The sequence below is a fragment of the Megalops cyprinoides genome, chromosome 1 (assembly GCF_013368585.1).
Source record: "Megalops cyprinoides isolate fMegCyp1 chromosome 1, fMegCyp1.pri, whole genome shotgun sequence".
Classification (NCBI taxonomy): Eukaryota; Metazoa; Chordata; class Actinopteri; order Elopiformes; family Megalopidae; genus Megalops; species Megalops cyprinoides.
The window spans coordinates 17081450-17105523 of NC_050583.1; the positions used below are offsets into that span (position 1 = coordinate 17081450).

At 45.4% G+C, this 24074-nt stretch overlaps 1 protein-coding gene across 4 annotated transcripts in view; it reads left to right on the forward strand.

The window, feature by feature from the left end:
• Nucleotides 1-24074, forward strand: part of sept9b (septin 9b) — a 76996-nt gene that overhangs the window by 17406 nt on the left and 35516 nt on the right. For 2 of the 4 annotated variants that reach the window (XM_036530017.1, XM_036530025.1), the window contains exons 1-2: nt 6797-6937; nt 15206-15868. In XM_036530017.1, coding sequence (XP_036385910.1) covers nt 6883-6937; nt 15206-15868 — 718 coding nt within the window. In that variant the 5' untranslated portion in view covers nt 6797-6882. Of the gene's footprint in view, nt 1-6796; nt 6938-15205; nt 15869-24074 lie in introns of those variants that run through there. The other 2 variants (XM_036530042.1, XM_036530034.1) reach the window with 1 other exon arrangement.

A 24074-nucleotide genomic window follows, 5' to 3' on the forward strand; every position in this document is an offset into this window, starting at 1 on the left:
GCTGCACGAGGAGTGCTCCTAGCTTAGACACCACGGAGGAAGTTTGAGTGCTATCCGCTTTCCATAAAAGAACTGTATGGGATTTCCTCTCTGAGTCACAGCTTAGTGCGTTTTTTTTTTTTTTTATCTTCCTCATTCCCTCATTGCTTTGATTGTTTTTTGAATATGATTTCCACGCTAGTGAAGAAAGGTCTAAAAAGTAGCTTTGACTTTGCAGGAAACCGGGCAAGCTGAGTTCCTGGAAGCCACACCTTTGGCGTAAAAAGCACACTTCGGTGCCACTATTCTTGTCAAAGGGGGCGTTGGGTAACTTGTGGAGGCGTGCCGGGGGTAGGACCGCTCCGGCTTCCCCCGGTGGAAAAGATCTAACGTGTGAAAGTGCACACTCAGGTACTCCATGTGCTCCCCGCTGTAGAGTCCGCGTGTGAGACTTTGGAGAACAAACATACGTCGGCGCAGCGTTGGCATGTTTAGCGTTAATAGGCGCGACTGTGGAGGGAAGTTTTACAAGTCTTTTTGAGCAGTGCTTTTATGATTCTCTTTAATTTTGCAGTATTTTTCTGCTCTTGATGTTTTATTGAAGGTTTTTTTTTTTTTTGTTGACATCAGCTGCAGTGTACAGCAATGAAACCAGGCTGTCTAGAGCTGTAAAGAGCAAAGCAGTCGTGTTAAAAACACTGGAAAGTAGAGCATTACTAAAAAGCCTAAAGTAGATGCCAAAGTAAAATTTTGTCTGGGTGGAAGTATGCAAACCTTGAACGCCCTGGCCTGATTACGAGGTTAACTGGTGGTGACTGGGGCAATGAAACCTTGTGCTCTCGGGTCATGTGACCCCCCAGGTAAGAGCCAGGCGCACCCAACTGTGCGAGAGCAGCCAGGTAGATCTGCTTATCCTGTAAATGCAGCCAGGGCCCTGCAAGGCAACCGAGGCAAACAAACTGAAACCACGTGCATCTGGGGAGCGATGTGTGAGGTTCGATGAGGGAGGGGGCAGGGGAATGAACGGAGGGTCGGGGGTGTATGAGTAATCAGCTCTTCGGCGTGTGGCAAGTCAGTGCCAAGAATGAAGACTAACATACTACCCATCCCTCAGGTGTGTCATCAACAAGCCAACGCTCTAATTTACGCTACATGACAAAGCAGCTCTCTGTCTCTGCACTCCCAAGATATCTATTACTGTAGGCGTTTTTTTTTTGTTGTTGTTGCTTGTCACACATTAAGCGATTAAAAATGTGTGTTTGGACTTTTTTTTTTCTGGGGACTTCTCCAGATGTTGTTTTGTAGATCAGGGCCTGATTACTTGGCCTGAGTTGCTGATGTGGAGCGTATATATCTGTAATGTGAGTTGAACGTATACAGGCAGGGAGAGGTGAATAATACATTCAGTGTTCCGTTTGGCTCATGGAGGGCCAGGGCCGTGTGGAACATGGTGCAGCGTACACCCTGCAGAAGGACTCAACACGCAACCACACCTCCTACACACACAGCGACACATGGACTTCCTTAGTGAACTATTGCACAGAAAGTGTTTCCTATATAGCCTTGTGAGGAGCCCAGTGATGGAACCTAGACTATCAAAAGATGCCAGTTTTTTCCCACCATTTCCAGCTGCACACGGCACAAAATAGAACTCATGTGGGAATACATAAAGGCCTATACATCACCCAACTGTAGAATTGTTCGGCATTTTATGCCATTTCTACGGTTTCTAACGGAAGAATCCCTTGAACTCAAGTGCAGATTAAGGGCTCTGTACAGCGTATACTTAAAAAAATGAAATATGTCAAAGATCCCTTTTGAATATGATGTGAAAAAAATCACACGTGAATTATTTGATGAGGACTGCATGGTTGTGCACTTAAAGGTCTTTTAGTAATGCAAAGTCTTTATTACTGTTTTTGTGGACCATTTCACTGATGTACATGCAATGCCAGTTTGGAACAGATCGCTCTGAGTTTGATTCCTGTGGCAAGTTGCTATGTTTGTATTGGATGATTGTTAGATTGGATTCGTGTGAACCAAACTCTACTCTGCAATATGTCTTCAGTATATGGTAAATTAACTTCTTGACATGCTTATATGCGGATGACTTTCATCCCAAGTACACAGCTCTCATGTGCTATGCGGTGTGTGCTGTCTGGGCAGAGCACGGTGTAGAATGCAGAGCAATCACACCATTCCAGAGTGTGCCCAGTATTCAGAACACTGAACATTACTGTGTGACTGCAGGGTTTGTGTTTGCCAGTGTATGCCTGAGCCACCTAAGAGCAGGGACTGAGCAAATGGCCTGTCTTAGCACTTTCCCACTACCCTCCCGGTCTATCTTAGCCTTTGCAGGTGCTGGAGTAAGGGAGAAACAGAAAAAGAGACAGAGTGGGCCTCATAGTGTGTGCACATAGGTTGCAATGTGCAATGATCTCTGACAGATGGCGCTGTTCCCTCCTCTGGCAGCCTGCTGCGTCAGCCACCGCCTCCTGCAGGCACCGACGCCACTTCTGGAGGAGGGCCAGGCCGGCTGCCGCTGTGTCCTTGGATTACGTCTCCGTGCAGCTCTGGAATATGTTTTCCAGAGCCGTGCTGCGTTCCTCATGCCGAGTGGTGGTATATAACACTGTATGTAGCTATAGACGCTATAGAACTCCCCCGCAAACATAATGGTATACATAAAGCAATCGCATGGATTGACGTGGCAGTTAATATGGATTACAGTCCAGTTTTGTCCCGCTAGACTATTTGGCACGGAAAATGTGGAGACATACACTTATTATGCCAAGAAAACAGCAAACAAAAAAAAAATTACAGCACTCTGCCTTCCAAGTTGCAGGAGACTTCAGACTGGATAAGCGATGTCGGCAAATGGAAGTTTAGGTAAGCCTGGGTCTGTCTGTGGCCCAGGCCGTCACAGGGCGAGCCATAAATCAGCCCTCGTTTTCAGGTTAGCACACTGTGCGGCCCTGGGTGTTTCACTGCAATGATGCTACAGTGCAGTTCCCTTTGCTTCCAGAGCTGCTTCCAAATCCCCTGAAGAGGAGTAGCTGCATGCAAGCGTGAGTAATTAGTCCTATAAATAACAGGCTCCTCCAGCGGTGCAGGGCAGTGGCTGGAGGGTCCAGGGGTCATCCCAGAGCCCCGTGACGAAGGGCGTTTCCACTGCAGACAAAGAGCTCTTTGGTGAACGCTCCCGGCAGGGCAGGGGTCTGTCTTGTCTTGTGGGGCGGTCCAGAGCACCCTGCCCGTGGCGCCCGCTTCCTGTTCCCCTCAGGAGCCCTGGTGCTTCGTGCTGCGGCAGTTCGTGCGCGTCCAGCACGCTCCCCTGATCCCCTTCGCAGGGTCACGCCGGGGGTTGGCACCCCCCAGGCCAGGCCTCCTGCACATTCCTGCTAATTGCTGTAAACCAGGTGCCGGTAGAGAGGAGGAATGCGTGAGAAAGAGAAAGAGAAAGGGAAGGGAGAGTGGGAGAAAGTGTGCAGGTTCGGGTCAGGACCCTGGATGCAAACAAGGATTTTTCCAAAACGTTTCTCCTTGGGACTGTCTTTTGCTCTACTGTTTAGATCTTCTGCTTTCTTTGGTGATGCATCCCTTGATATTTTTCAGTACTGGACTTCAGGTATCTCCTTAACTTCCTGAAATGTTTTTCTGCCATTGATCATAACTACAGGAAGATCCATAAAGGAGTCAATATGTTTCATGTGTAGGGATGTAATGATAAATCGGATTTTGCGATGTTGCGATAAAAAATGTCTCAATACCGTCATGGGACTGAGACGAAATCTGTCAGGATATTACATGGTTATTTCGCTAGTACAGCTGCGTTCTACTATCTCTCCTTGTCGAAAATTGTATTGCTTTTGTTTTGCAATTGTACCAGGGGCGGATTGTTCCTTAGGGCGATTGGGCGACGCACCACCAAAGGGTGGGCTTGCACTAACGTGCTTTCATCATACGTAACCTGGTGTAGGGATCGCTGGGGCAGCCAGCGATCTTGTCACATTCAAGGTCAACATGGCTAATGTTACCCCAACTCAGAGCAACTCGATTGTGTCATTAAGAGAAATACTGTTCAGTCATCATAGTAATCATGATAAATTGGCAACTAAAGAATTAGGACCACCCAAACCAAATTTAAACATCAAGCAAGTATCTACAAAGGGGGGGGGGGGGGGGGGATCATATAATCAAGGATTTTCACAGCTAACAGGCTAACAGGCTGCAAAGTAGATAGTGCTTTGTTTGCAATGTGACTATCAAGTTAGCTATCTGACTAATTTGCACAATGCAGTGTGACAATGTCTAGTTAGCTAGCTGTTAATTTACCCATTGATTTACCCACCTTAGCCATCATTGCAGCAATTGCCCCCCCTGAGAGATTTGGCAGGAGCCGCCACTGAATTGTACATACATAGTTCAATCATTCATTGCCAAAAACAATTCATGCCAATTTTTGCACATGCTTAGGCCATGGCTGGCTACTTTTATTAAAGAAGGAAAGCAGAAGCAGTTTAAGTTAAAAGGAAAAACAAATTTTATATGAATAAAAAATGGTGATTTATTATTTAATAAAGGACATTTTTTCAAGTCATCATTTTTGTGCGTTTTTAATATCGCGATAAATATCGTATCGTGGACTTTTTATCGTGGTATTATCGTACCGAGAGTTTTTGGTATTGTTACATACTTATTAAAATGTGTATATGCCTTTAAGAATCAACTGTTCTCTCTCTGCTTTCTTTCTTATAAAGCAGCTGCGCTTCAAAACACAGTCGATTCCCACAGCATGATGATAGTGCAAGGACAGGTCAGCAGTGTTATGAGTGCATCACTGCACTGATGTGCAGTGTTTGCAGTGGTTCCCACTCATCAGAGCATGGCCTGTGTGTGTACGTGTGTTTGAGGATGAGTACCCCCCCAGTATGTGAATGAGTCAGACCTACAGAGAGGTCCAGCTCTGTGGTCTCAGACAGGAAGCTCATTATTCACCCCTCCTCAGAGATCCGTGGAGGAGGGAGGCAGTGGGATCAGGGGCAGTTGAGGCAGGGGAACTCAGAGGTGGAACGCGCGCTGCCGGGCCTATCCCGCAGCCCTGGAAACTGCTGGCCTTCCGAAAGGAAAGCGGAACACGCCGTAAAAACACGGTGTTCAGGAAAGGAGCACTCGGCACACCGTGTCCGCGGGGTGGAGGTTGTTCTCGTAATGACCTCAAAGAGCGGTTTTAGCCTGAGATGGAGCCCAACGCGCTTGCCCATTGCTCCCCGCCCCACAGCCCTCAGTCCCCTGTGAGTTTGCACTCCGCACGCTCCATGAGAGGGAACATTAGCATGTCATTGGCCGCATCATAAGGCGAGAATGTTTGTTTGGATTGGGCCAGGCCTTGCAAACCTCATGTCTCTATGTCCAGGCTGAATGTTGTTTCAATGAAATGCCTCTTGCTTAAAATCATTGTTAATTATGTAGTTGTTGTGAATGCCTTATTAATTCTGAATTGTTTGACAGATTTCTCGATAGGGAGAAAGAATAAACTCACGCAGCAGGGTAGGGGACCTATAAAAGGAAAAGATATTTTTGCCTGCTGGTGTTATTCTTTGTTCAGCATAAAGGGCTGAAAACTCTATTCTTGACAATTGTTTGTTTTTTGTTGTTTTTTTTTTGGTCACAGTATTACCACACAGACTTACTTCTATGTGAAAATCAATTAATCACTAGATGAGAGGAGGATGTATGACCAAACATTGACTTGTCAGGGAGATCTTTTCGGTAATATGTTATAATACTGCCAGGAAATTCACAGGTCTGCTCCTTCCTTTTCTCTTGGAACTTGCCTGCTGTAATAAAGAATGTGGTTATGACTCGGCGCTGAGGCAGCCTGAAGCAAGAGATAGCTGCCATTTTAGGAAATTACTGCTGCATTTTAAACAGTATTTTACTGAATGTTCCAGCCACTTTATCAAATGTCTTTTGTTTGAAAGCGGAGAAAAATTATGTAAATCAAGGTAGGCTAGTGTTAGCATTAACATAAATTGACAGTTTGAAAGGGCCCCACTGTTACTGAAAGTTTAGCCTGACACAGTCAAAGGGTCTTTGTGTCACATGTGTAGTGTACACTTTACAGTTTCTCCATGTACCATATTCACTCATTATTTTTACTTAGTATACATTCTTACCTGAATTGTGCCCACCATGCTGAAAATACACACAATCGTTCAGTGCACAAGTATGCACACAGACAAGATTTTTAAATAATCTTCAAAACAACACTACTGATTAAGGCTAGTCCTGGAATTGGCTGGCTTAATAAAAGGTAAGTGGTTTAAGGTTGTGTGTTTGCTTGTCTGTGTCTCTGTATATGCGTGTGTGTGTTTGGTGGGGGATTGTGGTGAGAATATTTGTAAATGTGTGTGAATGTGTTATGGCTCCGATTGTGCATGATTGTGTGTGAATATGCGTGTGCGCATGTGTTGTATGTGTGTGGATGTGTGTGGATGTGTGTGCGTATGTATGTGTGTGTGTGTGTGAGAAAGACAGAGAGCGAGAGTGGGCGTGGTAGTGTTTCTGAGGGGAAAGCAGGAGCATTCACATGGTGAGACTGCCCTGGTGAGTGAACCACAAGATACACAGTGAAGGAAAGAGAGGGAGTTAGTCAGAGAGACAGGGAGGGGAGGGGATTGTCAGAGCTCTTTCATTCTGAACTCGAACATGTACGAAGTAGGGGAGGAAGCAAGAAAAATAAGTTGGTCCTTTAAGAAAGTTGTGGGCTTGGATCTGTGAGTCGGTACTTTTTTTTTTTTAGCTTTGCCTCCTAATTTGGGATTTGTTTGAAATCCAGAGAGCCTCTCTAAAACGTTGCCTTGGTTGAGAAGGGACTTCTTCATCCTGGTGTTTTAAAAGATGTCTGATTCCACTGTTAATTCCCACTTGGAAGGAATTATATCTGATTTTGAAGGTTGGTCTTTTTTCATTTTATTATTTGGCTTTACTACTCTGTGTTGTTTTGTTCTTTAACTCTTTTATAGACTCTCCTGTGTAGAGTAGCTGCACCAAAACAGAACAAGATGTTTAGAAAAGAAAAAAGTTTGCTCAAGACTGTGTGTATCTGTCAGCAATGATATTTTATTTATAGAGTCTTAATGAAGTAGAGTGTGCTCTTTAGCTTCTCTTGGTCTGACTCAGTTCCTTCTGCTGTTTGTGTCAGGGGGATCATGTGGGCATCTTGCGCCGGGGTCTTTCCAGAGCAGTGTGCTATTGATTTACCAACCGCGGCCTTTGAGGCGAATGGTATTGACAGCCGAGCACAACAGGAAATCTCGGCGCTCAGATAAATGAGCGAGGCGCTTTAAAGAGAAATCTGTCTGACTGATTAAGTCTGCAGGCTAACATCTGGCTCCCCCTGCTCTTTCCTTACACTGGTCTCTTTTTCAGCATTCTGCCCTCCTTTCATCTCCATGATGCTGGCATTGATTTTCTCTGTCATCCCCCCTCCTCCTCCTTCTGTCTGATTCTCTCTCTCCAGCTGCGTGGGGGCCTGACAGATGCTGTACTCTCCGATTATTGAAGCACATGGCTCCTCATTTTTTTCCCTCAAATTCCTTTCAGAAACACCTAAGCACTTGTTGAGCTCTGTCTCTGTCAACACCAGTTAGCTTCTGGCTTTGTCAGGCGTATACAGGAACAGGGGGGAATTTGGCCCTCCGAACTGCACAGAGATTGCCCTAAATTGTCAGTTCGCCTCTGAAACTGGAGAGCAGTCAAAAAAAAAAACTTTCAGTGTCTTATCAGGCTCATCCTTTACTGTGATACCTAAGCATTGGTCATCCAGGGAGTTGCCCAGGACCTGATGCAGCACAGCAGTACCTTGCAGGAAGGAAATATGCATTTTTTAGTTGATAGTTTCTAAAAATCGCACCATTTGTTCTGTTGTTCCTCATTGGGTCACAGACAGGACTGGTGGCAAATTCTGACAGTACGCCACACGTCCAGAGCTTAGTCAGTGGAATGAGTCAGGCAGTTCAGCTGAATGCATAATGTTATGTCAGTGGATTTAGGCCAGAGCCATGACAATACGATATTTGTGCAGTGTTGTGTGCTATTGTGTGTCGGTACGCGTGTGTTTCCTCTTCTCGCTGCCGTATTCCTGTTTTATGATTCTGCTGTCTGTGCCGGTCCCCTCTGAGACCAGAGATGGTGGGAGACGCTGTAGGTTTCGCAGGGGATGAGGGACCGAGGGCCGGGAGAGGAAATTCCACAGAATGTGCAAATTCTGTGGCCAGACAGAATGCGTGTTTCAGTGCCTAGCCTCTTCAATATGGCCTTACATAGGCCTGTGAGTGCTCTCCCCCCAGTCTGTGACCAGGACACTGTGTGTTTTTCCAGATCGGCTATAGCTTTGCACACAATGTTCAGGGAAGAATCAGGGAAAGCTGGAAGTTAGGACAGAACAGAATAATATGTGCACGTGCATGGATGCATGCATGCGCGTAGGAAGTGCCAGGCACTCAAATGAGGCTAGATGAGCCATTTAAACAACGTACGCTGTAATTTTGCGTATATTCATATCTCTAAAATGAGAATGCTAAGAGGAAGTGAGAGTGCTTTAATAAGCATGGAGACAGAATGACAAATGAGAATGTGTTAGCATGTCAGGGACGTATCTGAAATAATGAGCCGCAGTTTGGAAATTAATGCTGCAGGCCAGTTGTGTTATGAAATAAATACATTGCAGTGTCAAATGCAGTGTGGATAGATCAGTGTTTTGTTCAGGCAATGACAACGTGCCTCCCTCTTCACCACTGTCTTCCAGCATTTGTCATTGCTTCCTGTGTGCTTCCCTCACTATCACGCCTGCATTACATCATCTGCTTTTGGAAGCGTCCTCTCACATCCAGCAGACTCTGTGGTGTCATAGCTCCTTATATGCTGCAGTTTAAAGCGTGTGAGGAAGCGTCAGTCAAAGCAGAGAGACTCCTGTCTCCATCCTTATCACTTGTGTCAGCCTATAATTCCTGCTGATTAGGGCCATAGCCTCAGAGTGGGGGTTTCAGAAACTGTGAATGCAGCCAGCCCCTTTGCGGGATGGAGCTTAAGTTTTAGTACTTTTCTTCTTGGACGCACAATTTGAAACCTATACCCTAACCATAACCTGCCCTAACCACAGTGGGATTGCCTGTGAAGTTGAAGCCTCTCCAAACCAGCAGAGCCCTACAATCCACTAGTCATCTCAACAGGACAAATACAATACTCAGTTTAGATCTGAGATTGGTCCTGGAACTGTCCACGTTTGTCAATGGCACTCCCTCTATGGGGTCAGCTGATCATTGTTTAAAACCATGTGAGGATTTTTGGGTAGGAAATTGGTCTGAATGGCAATTCAAGTTTCAAGAGATTGTCATGATTGCAACGTGTGACAATTGTATTGAAAGGCAGGCACTTTCATGGCAAAGTGGATTGCAGTAGATAAGCAAATATCAAACTAGACGGGAACTGGGTTTTGTCACTACCTGCAATTCATGTCTAGACTCTTTTCCCTGGAAATACTGACATCAATGGCATCGTTTAGCGCAGGCAGGTTTACGCTTTCAAATTTTCAACACTTTTCGTTACACTTTTCAACACAAATGTTTACGCTTTCAAACCTTTTTTTAGGGCTGAAGAAGTAGGAAGTGCGCATGCTCTACCTGCTGGTGAACTGTGAGGTGGGATCGGCCTGCAGCCAAACGGCACACATTTCCAACAGCTGCATGTTACTCTGAGTCTTCTCTCTCCCCCTCCAGATTCTTTTGAGATGCACAGGGGGGTGGCAGCTGGGGTGGGAGTACCACCCTTAGTGTTTGTGCTATTGAAAGACTGTGATTTAAAAGCTGCTGAGCTTTAAATAGCCTAACATGTTTTGAAAGAGTGTCCACGGGATTAAGAAAATGTTACTGGGTGTGAGAGTGTGAAACCAATAAAACCTTGTGCAATCAGATAGGACAGGCAGCAAATATATGCTCCCTTTTGGTATATTAGAACTAAAAAGTGGTGTATTGAAACTTCCTGGTATGTCAGTGAGTATTTGGTTATCCTCGTGCAGCCATACTATTCTATTGCAATATGTGTTCTCGCGAATTGCGATTCTGTTTCTCTGTGTGATTCTGTGTGATTCACCTGAACTTGTGGTTGGACAGAAGGGGGTTGTGATTTCTGTTAAAGAGCACTGTTAAAAGAATGTTAGTGATGTGAATTGTGAAACAAAGAATAAGTGGTTTGGTAAGAGTCAGCAGGAGCAGATCTCAGGTCCCAGTATGGTGAAAATATCCTGTTTTCCAGCAGAAAAACACTCAGGAGAGTGACAAGAGAAACTGTAGTTAAATGACTACCATCAGTCCTATGCTGAGAGAGGTGTAATTTTTCTCATGATCTATTTAGAATAGCAACCAGAGGGACAGCGCAGAAGCTTGGAAGATTTAGCAGGTTAGGATAAAGAGATCAGGCACACATACACACACCAGCACACACACCCACACACACACCGGCACACACACCCACACACCCACATGCGTGCACGCGCACACACACACACACACACACACACACACCGGCACATGCACCCACACACCCACATGCGTGCGCGCGCACACACACACACACACACACAGAGCTACATTCCTGCTCCCAGCATTGCAGGGCTGATACAGGGAGGCAGTATCAGAAGAGTACGGTATGTGTTTTAAACTGTACTTGAGTGAAGCTGGTTGAGGGAGGCGCAAGGCGTCTGCCAGGTCCAGAGAGAAAGGCTGTGTGTTTACCTCACAGTGCAGCGGAGAGCGGCCCTGACTCCAGCCTGTCTGCAGAGGCCCACTCTCCTCCAGTCTTTCCCACCACAGCCGAGCCCCATCTCAGAGTGCGGAGGATCCAAGGCAGGCACTTCCAGGGCTTGAGCTTCCAAATTGCTGTGGGACCTTGCTCTGTCTTGGCTATCTTCATGAGGTCATTGGTTCCAGTTTAATATTCTCATATTTGTTATACACAAATCTGCCCAAAATTGTTTTCACTGAGCTGAGCTGGAGGTCATGTCTCAAAACCTCAAAACCACCTCAAACTGTTCAGACTTTGCTGCGTTGCTTTACTATTGAATGCTGGCACTTCCTGTGCTCTGTAAAATAGTACATTACGGGCCTGGTATGAGCTCTATCCGGTTACAAGTATACTAAAATTTTATTTCCCCAATTACTCTGTTGTCTTGGAAATACATTTTCTATAAAAATACAAAGAACACACTCACACACACACACTGTCTCACACACACACACACTCACACACACTGTACACACACACACACACACACACACACACACACACACCCGCATATACACACATGCACATTTCTGCCCTAATTGGGAAACCTCGTCAGTCAAACGCGTCTGGCGTTCGGGCCTCAGAGAGGCCCTCTCACTCCTCAGATGTGGGCAGCCGTCTGGGCCTTCTGTGAGAGTCCCACACAGCTGCTCCTGAGGGGATCTGTCGAGTCCGGTCTATGCACTGATAGAACTGACCACTTGCAGCACCACTTGTTAGTGTGTTTTCCTGCTGCTGGTGACAGACACTGCAGACACATACCCTTGGGGGACTCTGCCCACGCTTCGCTTCTCTATGTGTCTCCATGCCTCAATATGGAGGACTTATTTGAGACAGCTCCCTCTCCTCACCCTTATTACCATCACACACAGATATCACATTCATACCGATTACGTGTTTAACCTGGTAGGAACTTGTGATCTCAGCATTGTGTTTGGAACAGACAGACATTCGACTGTGGTCAGTGGTGTCCTGTTTGTGAAACTTTTCATGCCAATTTATTAGATGCCCCTTGTGCTCGCTACCTTGCAAGTCTCCCTGGATAAGAGGACCCGCTAAATGATGAAAAGTGTAAAAATGAAGCAATGTTTATTGGGATTATGTTGACAATTTTATATATTATAGCCTGCAGTTAAGAAAAATGATAATAATCCTAAAGATTGGTGTTGTATCATCAGTATTGGAGGATTTTGCTACAAAAATTAATTATTGGAAAGATTTTTTTTTTTTCAATTTTATATTCACAGGGTAACTGCACTGCTGGTGTGGGGAGATAACATACTTTATCAGTAATGAAAAATCCATGCACGTGCACATTGCGCTCTGGAATTGCACCTGTGTCTTTATCAGCAGTTTTTATCACAGTGTCCTTCTGGATCTGTGACAGTAGAGCTGAAGCAAAAGGATTCAGGGGTAATGCAGGTCGGCGTTAGCCTTGGGTAGTGAAATAAAGAGAAATGGAAACCCATTTGGACTACAGCAGTGGACTCCTTCCTTCTCAGCTGCACCTTAAAGCACAAGACAGGATATGCAAGGTGTGGAGAAACTTAACAGTGCATCTTATTTCTGTTGAAAGAAATCTCACACTGTAGTTCACATAATTTATCCACCGAACACTGACACATTTCCAGGGAAAAGGTCCTCTGTGGGGTTCTTCTGGGTGTGTATAGTGCTGTTGTGCAGTGGCCAGAACAGTTAGAGAAAGGACACTCGTAAACACATGCTTCTGCCTAAGAATGTGGGGTTCGCTGACTGCTGGTGTGACTCAGGCATTTTCCTGTATGATTGCTCGTAGTGCTGCGCTGTGGTGATCCAGCAGCAGCTGGTTGCAAAGCCCTCTCATAAATTACAGCCTCCTATGAGGATAGATTTAACAATGTGCTTCCTTTGAGGATAAATTGCGCATGAAATGCATAGGTCAGTAGGGCAGGGCATCAGCAGTAGAATGCAAACAAAGCTACGCTGCTCAACTGTGTAAAGACATTTTGAATCGAAGAATTTATATTACAAAAATACCCTACATTAGAGGGATAGACAGTTACGAACTGTAACGAACATCTGTCCAACCACAACTGTACTGTATATCAGGCAGCTTGGTTAGATGGACTTTGTACTCATTCTTTGCAAGTCACTCTTATTAAGAGCTTCTGTCGAATGCCAGAATGTAATATAACGTATAACAGCACATGTCTTTAGTGTTAACAAGCCATAAGTGAGAAAACACATGGGCAGGGCTTGCGAGAGTCAGAGCAGACTATCCAGGGCTCTTTGCTGGACCGTCATCCAGGCACCCGTAGAGAGAGAGCTCACCAACTTTGATGGCTCCTGCTGACAGTGGTCCGATGTTTTCTCTGGAGGAAAAGTGAGTCGTGGGTCCAAACAGCATGACAGCAGTGTGAGCTGTATTGGCCTGCTAGCTGCCCGCTGTCACGGGATGCAGGGATAAAGCACTCCATTCTGCTGTGCCGTGCGTGGGGGAGCACCCCCCTCCCCAGGACCTGCTGAAAGGTCGCTGGGTAGGAATTCCCAACAGTCCTCAGCAGCTTCCACAGACAGGGATGCCTTGTGCTGTGGTTTAAAGCTCGGGAATGCAGTGTCCCAGGAAGTGAAAGCAAAACTCTCCGAGGCTTGCTTATCGGGAACAATGCAACACAGACCTCTGAAATGTACTGTACGTTCGGTTTCAATTTTCTGAACACAAAATTGCATGTAATGTCGTCGATCAATCTGGGCAACTGGGGACTGGGTGTTACTTTTTTGCTGAATCATTGCCAGTCTATTATATATATCACCATGCTTCAGCAATAAACCAAAAGTGTGTTTAAGTGTAAAACAGTTTAACATGTTCCAAAAAAGGAACAATTCCTTGAGTGTTGCCTTTGGATTGAATCCCTTGATTGAAGCCCAACCCACAGTCATCAAAGAGTATGAGAAAAACTGTTTGGTCTGTTAAGGAGCATTACCCCGGTAGAATTCTTGATTAGATCCCAATAAAATCACACCGCTTGTCCTGTTCTTATTTATTTGGGCAGGTTATACTATTCCACAGGGATAACCGAGGTCGGCCAGCTATCACAGAGATGGGATGTGGGGGCGGAGGGGTGCATGTCACTGAAATAACGAGGACACAGGATCACACAAGTGTTTTTACTACACTGAGCTGACAGACGTCAAGAGATATTCTCCTGGCAGGAAGCTTTGACCTGATGCTTGAAGGTTGCAGCTCTGGCACAGCAAGTGGGTATTCTACACATCGGAAATTTGTCTAGCTCTAAGCATCCGGTGTCATTTTCAAAATATGTCTTTTGGGAGCTTAGGGCAAGAAATTGGATTATATCTCCAGCTTGTGCATATAGAAAAACCTTTTGATGAAACCGGATGAATCTAACACTGGCTCCTGTACAGCTTTGGGTTTAAAGAGAGGGCAATGGGAGAAGGGACAATTACCCTGTCTTTTAGTGCACCGTTCCCAGCTCCAGGTTTTTATTATACATGCACAGGAGCTAAGAACTATCCCCCTGGCTGTCACAGGTTCTGGGACAAGCTGCAGTGAGGGGAAGTTCTATGCACTTTTAGCCGGTATGGCCTGGATGTCTGTGTGCTTACCTTCAATACTGATACTGAGACCTGCCAGAAATGGGTTCTGCATTTTATAGATATGACACAAATTGGTTCCTGTCCAAATTCATCTCACCAGCAAAAAAGTATTTTGATCTTGGCCTGCAGTTTTTACTGTTCTGTCCCAGGGAAAGACTTCCTTTAAGAGATTATTGCTAACAGTGTAAGTGTTTTGCTTGCATCTGTCTACTGTTTTCTTTTAATTTTCTTTGTTGGTTGCATGGTTTGCTTTATTATTGAAATACCTTATAATCTTGCCGTTTTCCTGGTGGTGACTTTGCTTATTTATATAGAGGAAGGGGGTTCCCATGATGCTGACTGTGACTGTGTTTTGGATAGACTACTCTGCTGTGACCTTCCCAGCAGTTATTCATGCTGATATAACTTGGGTTTTATTGTTGACTGAAATGTTTACTTATTGCTATACTTTATCTTTTTTATGCTTGTGTGTCGTCAAATGATTTTTGTTTAGCAACAAATCAATAAAAGCACATTAGAGTTCTGTAAGTGAGTGTTTGTAAAGGAATTCAAGTTTGTAAACAAACACATTTCAGTTTATGTAATTTTAAACAGAATATTTTCATATGCCAAGGAAGTTAGACATTGACATATAATTTAGTGCTGCTATGGAACTCATATTTTTTCGGTATATGAGCTGCAACCATGTATCAGTTCATAACTGATCTCAGTCCAGTGTTTTAAATATATGATCAAACTTCATCAATGTAAATGTCAATGACCACAACTGTGTCCTGTTCTGCAGCTCTAAAGAGGTCATTTGAAGTGGAGGACGTAGACACGTCAACGCACCCCTCCCCGCACACTCGCCGAACGGCCAACCTGAGGACGCCGATTTCATCTCCGAGCCAGCGCTACCAGGACCAAGGGGCCCGCAATTCCGACCTGAGCCCAAAGGTGACCCCAGAGGCCAACCAGCGCTCACCCAAGCCCACCGTGCGACGCGCGGAGCTTCCGGGAGGACGCACCCCAGAGCCCGTGTCCCGTAGGACGGAGATTTCTATCGACATTTCCTCCAAGCAGGTGGACAGCTCCCCCAGCGCCGGCATCTCCCGGTTCGGGCTGAAGAGGCCAGAGGTGCTCGGCCACAGCAAAACCCCAGAGATGGCACACAGACGGGCGGAGATCAGCCTGAGCAGGCCCCAGGAGACCCCACCGACCAGGAGGGCCGAGGGCCCCGTACCCGCCTCCAGGATCCCTGAGCCTGTCCACAGGAAGGTGGAGCCCCCCAGCCCGGGGGATGCTCCGACCCGCAGACCTGAGATTAACATCATCAAGTCCCCTGAGGTGCCGGCTCCTGCCAAGTCCCCGGTGAACAACATCACCCATGCGCCCAGCGTCCCGCCCGGCCACGCCCAGAACAAAGCACACCCACCGCGTGCGGAGGTCTGCATGCGGAGTCCTGATGGTAAGACAGCTTATATGCTGACTCCCCCTTGCCTCTGCCACTGTTACCACAGTTCTAAACACTGTGGCTTTTAGAGGGTTTTCACTTCATTTAAATAATAGTTTATTATTTAATTATTTATTTTTGTACTTTACGTTTCATATTTCACAAAGTTAATATCGCCTTGTTTGCCAGAAAGTTGTCTCATTTATCATGATTTATCAATGCCTGTCTATGATACAGACTTAGAAATGAGCCCCTGGCCATATAGAGCTGGCCACTCTTTTAACTATGGCAAGAGCTAGTGGATAGATCTAGATCTCTGTTGATATCACTATGAGCTAGAGAGGCTTAAATGGCCTTAAAGAGTATTTGCACCCATTGCTATTTCATTGCTTAGGTAACATTGGAAGCATAACATGTTTTTCTGCTAGACAGAAATTTGTAAGATTGTAAAAAGTGGCCATACTCTAAGTAAGGCACATGAGAATTTACCAGGGTGGGATGTTATGTGATTATAGGGCTGCAGTGGAACCTGAGGATCACAGGGTCATGGGTTTGAATCCAAGCAGTTGGTGAGGATTTGAGGGAGGATGAAAGAGAGGGCAAAATACTGTCTAAGCAAATGAGACATGACATGTGAAAGTTTTACTGTGTTTTGCAAAAACACAGAAACACAGAATCACAGCCTTTTCTGTTGTGAGGCTGAGCAAACTGTCCTCCATAGGGCTGGCAGTTTAGCATAGTGGTAAGGAGCACGACTTGCTGGTTAGATTCCCCACCAGGGCGCTGCTGCTGCAAGGTACTTAGCCCATAATTGCCTCAGTAAATGTCCAGCTGTGTAAATGGATAACCATGTAAAAAACAATAACCTATGTGAGTCGCTCTGGATAAGAGCATCTGCTAAAATGCCAATAATGTAATGTAATGTAATATGGGGGTCTGTGTTGTCAGTGACAGAAGTGTCCCTATTGGAAAGAATGAGTTAAGCGTGAAAGGGCCTCATCTGATCATTCACACTAACTCCCCTGAGGAATGGGCCTAATGTGGCATTGCTGACTTTGTTGGGGGGCTGACTGCTCTGCTCTGCTTGGTGTAGTACTGTGATCTTTTAATGAATGGGCTCTTTTAATGAGTGAAACCATCAACAGTACTTGCTCACGGAGAGGAATCATGAGATCTCATGGTCAAGTCGCCATGTTTTTTTTCCTTTTTTTTTCCAAAAGACATGAGATTAAAAGCATTTGAGTGAAGTTAACCAAAGCGATGGAGATTTACCCTGGCCAGCATTTGATCTCTGCTGGAGATCTGTGAAGTGTGTGTGGGTCACTGAGTATCAACACTGCTCCTACACGAGAGACTGCAGAGGCCCACTGAGCCAGGGAGAGGAGCAGAGCTCCTTTAAGTTCCCTCATATGGGAATTGCGTCCAGACAGTGGAGAGAGGAGTGCCTTTGTTTAGTCTTGGCAGTCAAACCACAGGAGAAACATCACAGAGCAGTGAGATTGCACTTAAATGAGATAAGGAGAGATTAATCTGGTCCGACTGGAAAATGAAACATAAATATTGATTTTCACTAGCCGGCATTTCAGAAAGTGGAGGATTCAGCTTGGTGCACCATTAGGAAGTGTACAGACAAAGTATGATCCAACAGGCTGGCAGCCCATCTCATCGTGAATGCGCTACAGCTGAATCAGTCTGCCTGCGTCTTTTTCAGAGTAACACTAATGACAGAGAAACCCTCAAAGGGTGTACGCGATGTTACTCTCTCTGAGAAATGTCAGAAATGCATATGATTAAGTTGTAACTGAGTCACGACTGGGTAAAAATAAAATAAATACAGCATAAAGATGGAAACGTTGAGTATGAATAAAGTGTGTGCTACAGAGCCAAGGCTTAGGGGGCCTGCTGTGTAACTTCTGTAAATCCCATTTTATATCCCTGAGGTAGCCTTGCTTGGGCTGAGCTGCTCTTAGTCACAGGGACAGGTGTGAGGGAGATCATGGCCAGCGTAGATCAGAGACTTCCCCTCTGATGGCTCCAGTCGCTGCCTTTCTGCTGGCTTTGGGGAGACAATGACCTCACCAAATCCTACTGCCCGTCCCTCCACTCACTCTCTCATTCACACACTTCCTCACTCACACTCTCTCTAAATGGCTGACTTACTCATTCACTCACTCACACACCCACTAACTGGTCACTTGCTCATTCACTCGTTCACACACTCAGTCACCCACTCCCTTACTCATTCACACACTCGGTCACTCACACATTCTGTTTCTCGCACCCATTGAGCAAACAGGCAAACACAGGCAAACATTTACTGTACAGCACCATTTCAGAGAGCTCCATGTGCACAAAGCTAACAACTGTCACAAAAACACACACACACATTGTAACACACCCCAGAAAGGGGGAATTTTCCCTCGTTGTTGTGTAGCTGTGTGATATATCTAATAAGTGTGAAATGAATTCAGCAGGTTTGGCTGTGGTAGTTTGAGAGAGGGTGACACAGACCATGTGCTGATGTGTTTCTACTCTAAAGGGCTTGGTGGTCTACACCCGGCCGGGAGTGCAGGGAGGTGTGACATTCCAAATCTGGATTTCATAACGGCGCAGTGTAAAAATAGGGACCCTTCCATTTGCAGTGTTTACGCTTCCTCTGAGAGTAAGTCACTGCTCTGTCTGTCACCACGTCCCCTGCTCATTTTCACGCCACATGTGCATTTGACCAAGGGCCCTCACGATATTGAACGAAGTGAGGATTTATTGTTCTAAAATCTTGTGAGAAGGGTTTGTTGTAATAATTCATAAGTCCTTAATTGACTAAATGAGATTATTTTTGCAGCACAATATGTCATAGAGCCTGAAGTAATATGTGGCGTGTGGTTAATGTGGATTAATATAACTCACAGGACAAAAACAGGAAAGCAATTCATAATACCCACTTTTTGTTCTGAGAGAGTTATAAAGGCCTGTTTGATTAAAGTCGCTGTTATGGTACGTGTCCATTAGTGCCGTGATTCCTGTTCAGTGCAATGGCTCAAATTTTCCTCTTTGGAAGCATGAGACAGAGGAGAAATATCCAGTCTAGGGGGAAACATTTTCAAGATGTTTGAAAGGCAGCGTCTGACACATTTGGGTTCGATTACTGGTCCTCTACTCACAGTGCAGATTGAACGCTTCTCGGCCCAAGAGAGGGAGGCAGAATTGGGCCAAATAGATTCCTGTAAACTTGTGGAAAAAAAGACAGGCAATGTGAAAAGCCAACTATGATCTAATATGTCAGCATTTAGACAGAGGGTCCACAGTGTGAAGATTGCTGAGGGTTGCACCTCCTTGGTTTTCGGGGGATGAAAGCTGCTTTGTCTGTGTCAGAACATCATGCAGAATAGTGTAAGGTTATCCATTTTTAGACAAGGCACTGTTTTTATGATCTGACCTAATGCAGTTATTTGTATGTTGGGTTTGGCCCTCATCGGGAGATTTAGCCTTATAAACAGGAATTATAAGAGCTCTCCTCAGAGCTATAAACTTTCAGAGTACTGTCTTCGTTTTACATACGTGCTCTTCACAATGTCCCTGGTGACCCACAGGGTCTGACAGCAGGTAGTATTCTTACATACCTGCTATCTCAGGAAACAAAATAGCCTTGTTTGTAAAACTATAATTGACTGCCTGGCTTGTAACCTGAAGGTTGTAGGATCAACGACCAGGTGCCTGAATTACCTTAAGTGCATACCCAGATGCTGCAGTGGGTAATTGGTAAAGACTGACAGGTATGGAAGGTTCCCAGGATAATTGTGTTTGCTAAGCAAACAAATAGTATAACTTGCTGGCCATGTCATATTTCTTGGGATTGCAGTGGTTAAGGTATCTGAGTATTAGGTTCAGTTCCCAAGTGGGCTACTGCCATTGTATGAGAAAGATATTCAACCTGAATTACATTACTAAAATACCCTGCTGTGTTATTGGATGATATCTTAAAAACACAAAGTTATGTAAGTCGCCCTGGATAAGTGTGTCTGCCAAATAAATAAATATGAGGAGGTCTTGCTGTGCTCCATCTGGGGAAGAGGGGTATGTAGGGATTTTCTACCTCTGTATTACACTGCTGAGTTCCTTCTCACTTCAGGAGGTCTGAGTGAGTTATTTGCCTACAGGGACTGGTCTTATTAAGGTCATTTTCTCCCCAAATTAAGCGTGACCCCGCCTTGAGGCCCTAGGCCACCCTGATGGAGTGCTCTGTCTGAGTATGTGAAGATGTAATCAGCAGGTCGCCAGTTTCATTGAAACAGAAGGAGTATCATTATATCATTTTCAAAGCTCCTAAGTACTTATAATACACTACAATTAATCAATTTTAAAGTCTGAAGTTGTATAACTGAAAAAATGTATCTATTCTACTAAAGTGGATGTCATGTACAAAATAGTATTCCTTGGCCAGTTAATAGTGAACGAGCACTTCTGCTCCGGCTATAGAGTGACCGCATTCAGAACTTTTTTCCGCTGTGTGATAGAGGTGTCCATTTGTTGTGGATGTGTCAGATAGGCTGCTTCCTTTCAAGTTCTTTTTTTCCAAAAGGAAATGACCTCACATGCGTACACGCACACTTCCCCGGTTTCCTTCCGCCTGCTGTCAGAGCGATTGTTTCCCCTCGTATTGACCTCGCTGCAGTCCCTCTGGAGCGTCACCAGCCCAGTTCAGAAAAACACTCCAGCGCAGCTCAGTGGTCTGCGCTGAACCGAACCCGAGACATTATCGAGCTTGTTATATTCGAGCATTCCTCACCGCTAAACCATTCAACTGTGTACACGTTTCAGTGCATTTCGACGTCAGGTTGCCAAAACAGCAAATCTTGCAGATTTGAAGTTCGCTTTAGTGTTTGTTCTTAGGAGACCATTGAACAGTAACAGCAGTCCTAAGATGATCAGCATGTTTCTGTTAGCTTACGTCTTAGCTTGAGTCAATAGCTTATCACATCAGCATCATCATCATCATCTTTATCATCATTGTATTTGGTCTATTGTTGTGTACTTTCATTATGAGGGCAGCATTTTGTACAGAATGTAGCATAAGCTGTGACAAACAGGTTATATTAAAGAATAAAAAATATATACTGTAGTTTGTAAGTATAGTTCTTTACATGGCTGTAGACTCTATTTCCCAATGTCTGTGATTCACGCCCTGATCTTCCCACAAAGCATATGATCAGTGGGCAGTTGCTTGAATGTTGCAGTTCTCACACTGCCACTCCACAATAAGAGCCTCTGAAGTTTGCTGTTGTCATGCATAGTAATTATTGAGTCCAGGTCCATGAGTCATATGCCTAAAAAGGTTCTTCTTTCGCATGGGGCAGGTGACTGCTCTTTTTTTTCTCTTCTCAGGAATGAAGTCTAATGATACGGGTCTAATGAGACTGCTGTATCTACATTTCATTAATGTTGCTGCTTGTTATCCTGGGGTCTGGCAGCATGGCAGGTGCATTGCCTAAATTAAAACACGGTGAGAGGAGCCCGAGCTGCTGAGTCATTGTCAATAATGTTCTGACCTGGACATAAAGCACCGTCAACAACCCTTTCTCACCTCCTTCATTTGCTCACCTCTGAAAAAACACGACCTTTCTCCCCGGTGACCCCCTGGGAAGGCAGTCAAGTATTTGCAGGTGTGAAACTGAGCGGGGAAGAACTCGGTCACTGAGAGAAGGAGCGAAAGCTGTGTGCTGCAGTGGGGCTGATAGATTGGAGGCATCCAGAGAGGAGGCAGAGCGTGGCAGGCGGTCCGCACAGGAGCGCCCGGGCAGCTGCGGACAAGCCGGGCCTGAATGGACCCCCCCCCCCCCCCCCATCTGCAGCACGCCTGGCTGCGCTGGCCCCTCACTGACACGGCCTGATGACACCTTGAAAGAGACCCGTGACGGCATAGGAGCCACGTGAAGGGTCCGTAAGTAGCAGCAATCAGAGCTCACCCGAGCGTGTTGAAATGACACGAGGAAAGAAGAGACGCCCAGGTCCCGTTTTCTTAACCTTTTGAGGGAGGGAGGGAGCAAGGAAGGGTGGGTTGGCTGGGGGTTTATCATCAGCTACGCCTGCATTCCAGGGTCTGTAACCAAACACCTATAGTGTAGTAATTTCACAGCTGCCCCCCAACCTCAAAACCGCTGGTACACAAGTGGAAAATTAGCGATGACAGAGGTTTCCTCGAGTCAGAGGCCATCCCACGTTGGGGCGAGCCTTCTAGTGTTTTGTCTGGCTCCGTTCGCTATCCTGTGTGTCACAACATGAACCTCTGAGAGTCTCACACCAGATGAACCCTTGAGAGGAGAGCAGGAAGGCCCTGGAGCCATGTATTCCAGAGTGGCAGATGTGCAAAAAAGATCCCAGGCTGATTGGAGCAGCGGCCCGCAGGAGCTGTGCTGTGGTAACGGTATTTTGCACCTCATTGTGTGCATTTGTATTGTTAACACAAGTTTATTGCTGTTTTTGTACTATTCTTGGAAAGACTTTTACTTTACTGTTCTTTTGTAACTGGAATGGAAGACAAAACTCAGTTGCTGCGGAGTCCTGACACACATTACCTTTCCCCTCTTGAAATCCAGGGCTTTTTAGAAGTCTCTTATCAGCCTGTTTCGCAAGCATTGCCCTGCCCTTTTACAATGGGTCCAGCTCTTTATGAGTACCCCAAAGCCGCTCCACCCTTCTCAACCTGTGCAAATTTTGGCAACGTGTGAGAACCTGGCCCTAATTCGTTGCCCTCCCTTAGCAAATCATGTAATTCTAGTCAGACAGTTCATCATTTGTCAGGACATTGGATCCCTTTTTGGCTCTCCATGTCTTCAGCTTCCCCAAGAGCCAAAATGATGACCTGACCTTCTCATCACTAAAAACTGATCTATATGTTCACACATGTAAGTTGTGAGGTGAGGTGTGTGATAGAGGATTTCTGCACCACACTCATCTGCAGATTGTGAGTGAGTGGAGCAGATGGAAGTGGTTACACCTCTCAAGCGGGAGGTTGTGAGTTCTTCCGTAAAATAAATCTCTGCTATCAGATGAAGGTGCTTCCTTTTGGAATATTCAAGAACCGATCTGGTTTCTTTTTGTTGTTTGTGTTTTTTTATCTTATCATTTATCATATGAAAATCAGGGAACTCTGTGTTTTTCTAAGGGTAAGGTGGGGGTAAATGTTTGTTTTGTTTCCTCAGAGAAGTCAGCTGAAGACAATATCCTAACAAAAATACATTTTCTTAATTTCTCAAAGACGTGTCTGAGAGAGATGATCACCATTACAGGGAGGGAATTGAACGTTGTCTCAGGGACATCCAAAGTTTTTGTCCCTTTACATAGATCTTGTGGTAGAAAACATGTTGGGTGCCGTGAAAATCACAACAGCTGGAAATAGTAAACTTTCACAGATGAATACTTTGCTGCTTGCTCCCAAGAGAGCGGCCAATCTGATCCACTCCGACAGAAAGTGTAAACAGGAATTAAAGCATTTAACACAACCAGGTGCTTAAAATAGACATATGCTTGTGCTTGTGATTCTTTTGGATTTGATTTCTTCTGAGAATATATGAGGGGGGAGTCTGACAAGGATTTAGAATCCCACCAGTTCCACAAACGCCGTCTCTAGAGGAAGAAATTATTGCGGTGAAGGAGGTAGTCTGAGCTTTGTCCCAATACCAAGGGAGCAGGCAGTCAGACACAGACATCCCCCAGCTTTGGGCAGTGGTGTGGCCCAGGTCAGTAATCTCACAGTGTAATTGCATGCTCTGCTGGTCATAGTCTGTTACTCAGCACTTCCAGCAATGTAATTACACTGGTCTTCTGGAGAGGTAGGTGGGGAGGCAAGGCAAAAAAGAATCAATCAGAAGTAGTTATTGGCAGCAAAAGGTTACTCGTGGAGTATGGCACCATTGCTAATCTGAGGCTGCACAGCTGTTTATAGAGCTGCATTCCTTCCAAATGTAGTCTTGCCTCGGTTTTCTTTAAAGGTGCAGGACTGAGGTAATTGCACACCACAGATGGGGAGTTGCATTTTAATTGGTTGTAGCTAACAGCCCCCAGCTACTGTGCAGGTTCTGCAATAAACAGTAAGGGGCGCTGTCACACAGGTGATGTTTGATCTGTGTGTGCAACAGACAGGCAGGTAGTGTCAGTGGAGAGTGACTAGATCTTGTGACAGCATGGCGGCATAGTGGTGAGGAGCAGCACTTGTAAGTGAAAG